Consider the following 701-nt stretch of genomic DNA (forward strand, 5'->3'; position numbering starts at 1 on the left):
ATTTAATAAATGATTTCTGTTAAAAAGGGGCTTTAGAGCTCCTTGGGTCCAACCTCGCGCTGCCAAATCCCAACCATAGCGGGCCCCCTTGGGTGCCACCTACGAACTTCGGGTGCCCTCCATCCACATCACCCCCCCAAACACGGGGTCGCCCTGCACCCCCTGACCCCCTTGAGGTGGAAAAAGGTGAATTTTGGGGGTATTTATGTTGTTTTTATGTCCCCCCCTCCAAAGAAACATGCGCTGATGGAGCAGGTCGCCCACCAAACCATCGTCATGCAGTTCATCCTGGAGCTGGCCAAGAGCTTAAAGGTCGACCCCAGGGCCTGTTTCCGGCAGTTTTTCACCAAAATTAAGGTACAAAGTCACCCCAAAGTGGATTTTGAGGGGGTCCAAAGGGTTTAGGAAGCCCTTTGACCCTCCCAAATTTGGCAGACGGCCGACCAGCAGTACATGGAGGGTTTCAACGACGAGCTGGACGCCTTCAAGGAGCGGGTGCGGGGCCGGGCCAAGGTGCGCATCGAGAAGGCGATGAAGGAGTACGAGGAAGAGGAGAGGCAAAAACGCCTGGGCCCCGGAGGGCTGGACCCCGTGGAGGTCTACGAGTCCCTTCCTGCTGTGAGTATCGCCCCGTTTTGGGGTGAAAAGGGTGAAATTTGGGTCTATTTGAACCCCTGGGTGCATGAGGGGAAGGCTGTGGG

The 701-nt window shown here is 55.9% G+C and overlaps 1 protein-coding gene across 1 annotated transcript; it reads left to right on the forward strand.

Moving 5' to 3' along the window:
* Positions 1 to 234: 234 nt before the first annotated feature.
* LOC104542015 (hsp90 co-chaperone Cdc37-like) lies at positions 235 to 618 on the forward strand (the record flags this gene model as incomplete). Its single annotated transcript, XM_010186191.1, has 2 exons — positions 235 to 357; positions 436 to 618. Coding segments are annotated over 2 exons (306 nt in total), but the record flags the coding sequence as incomplete, so codon positions are not given.
* Positions 619 to 701: the final 83 nt, after the last annotated feature.

Source organism: Mesitornis unicolor, unplaced genomic scaffold, assembly GCF_000695765.1.
Source record: "Mesitornis unicolor isolate BGI_N332 unplaced genomic scaffold, ASM69576v1 scaffold49266, whole genome shotgun sequence".
Classification (NCBI taxonomy): Eukaryota; Metazoa; Chordata; class Aves; order Mesitornithiformes; family Mesitornithidae; genus Mesitornis; species Mesitornis unicolor.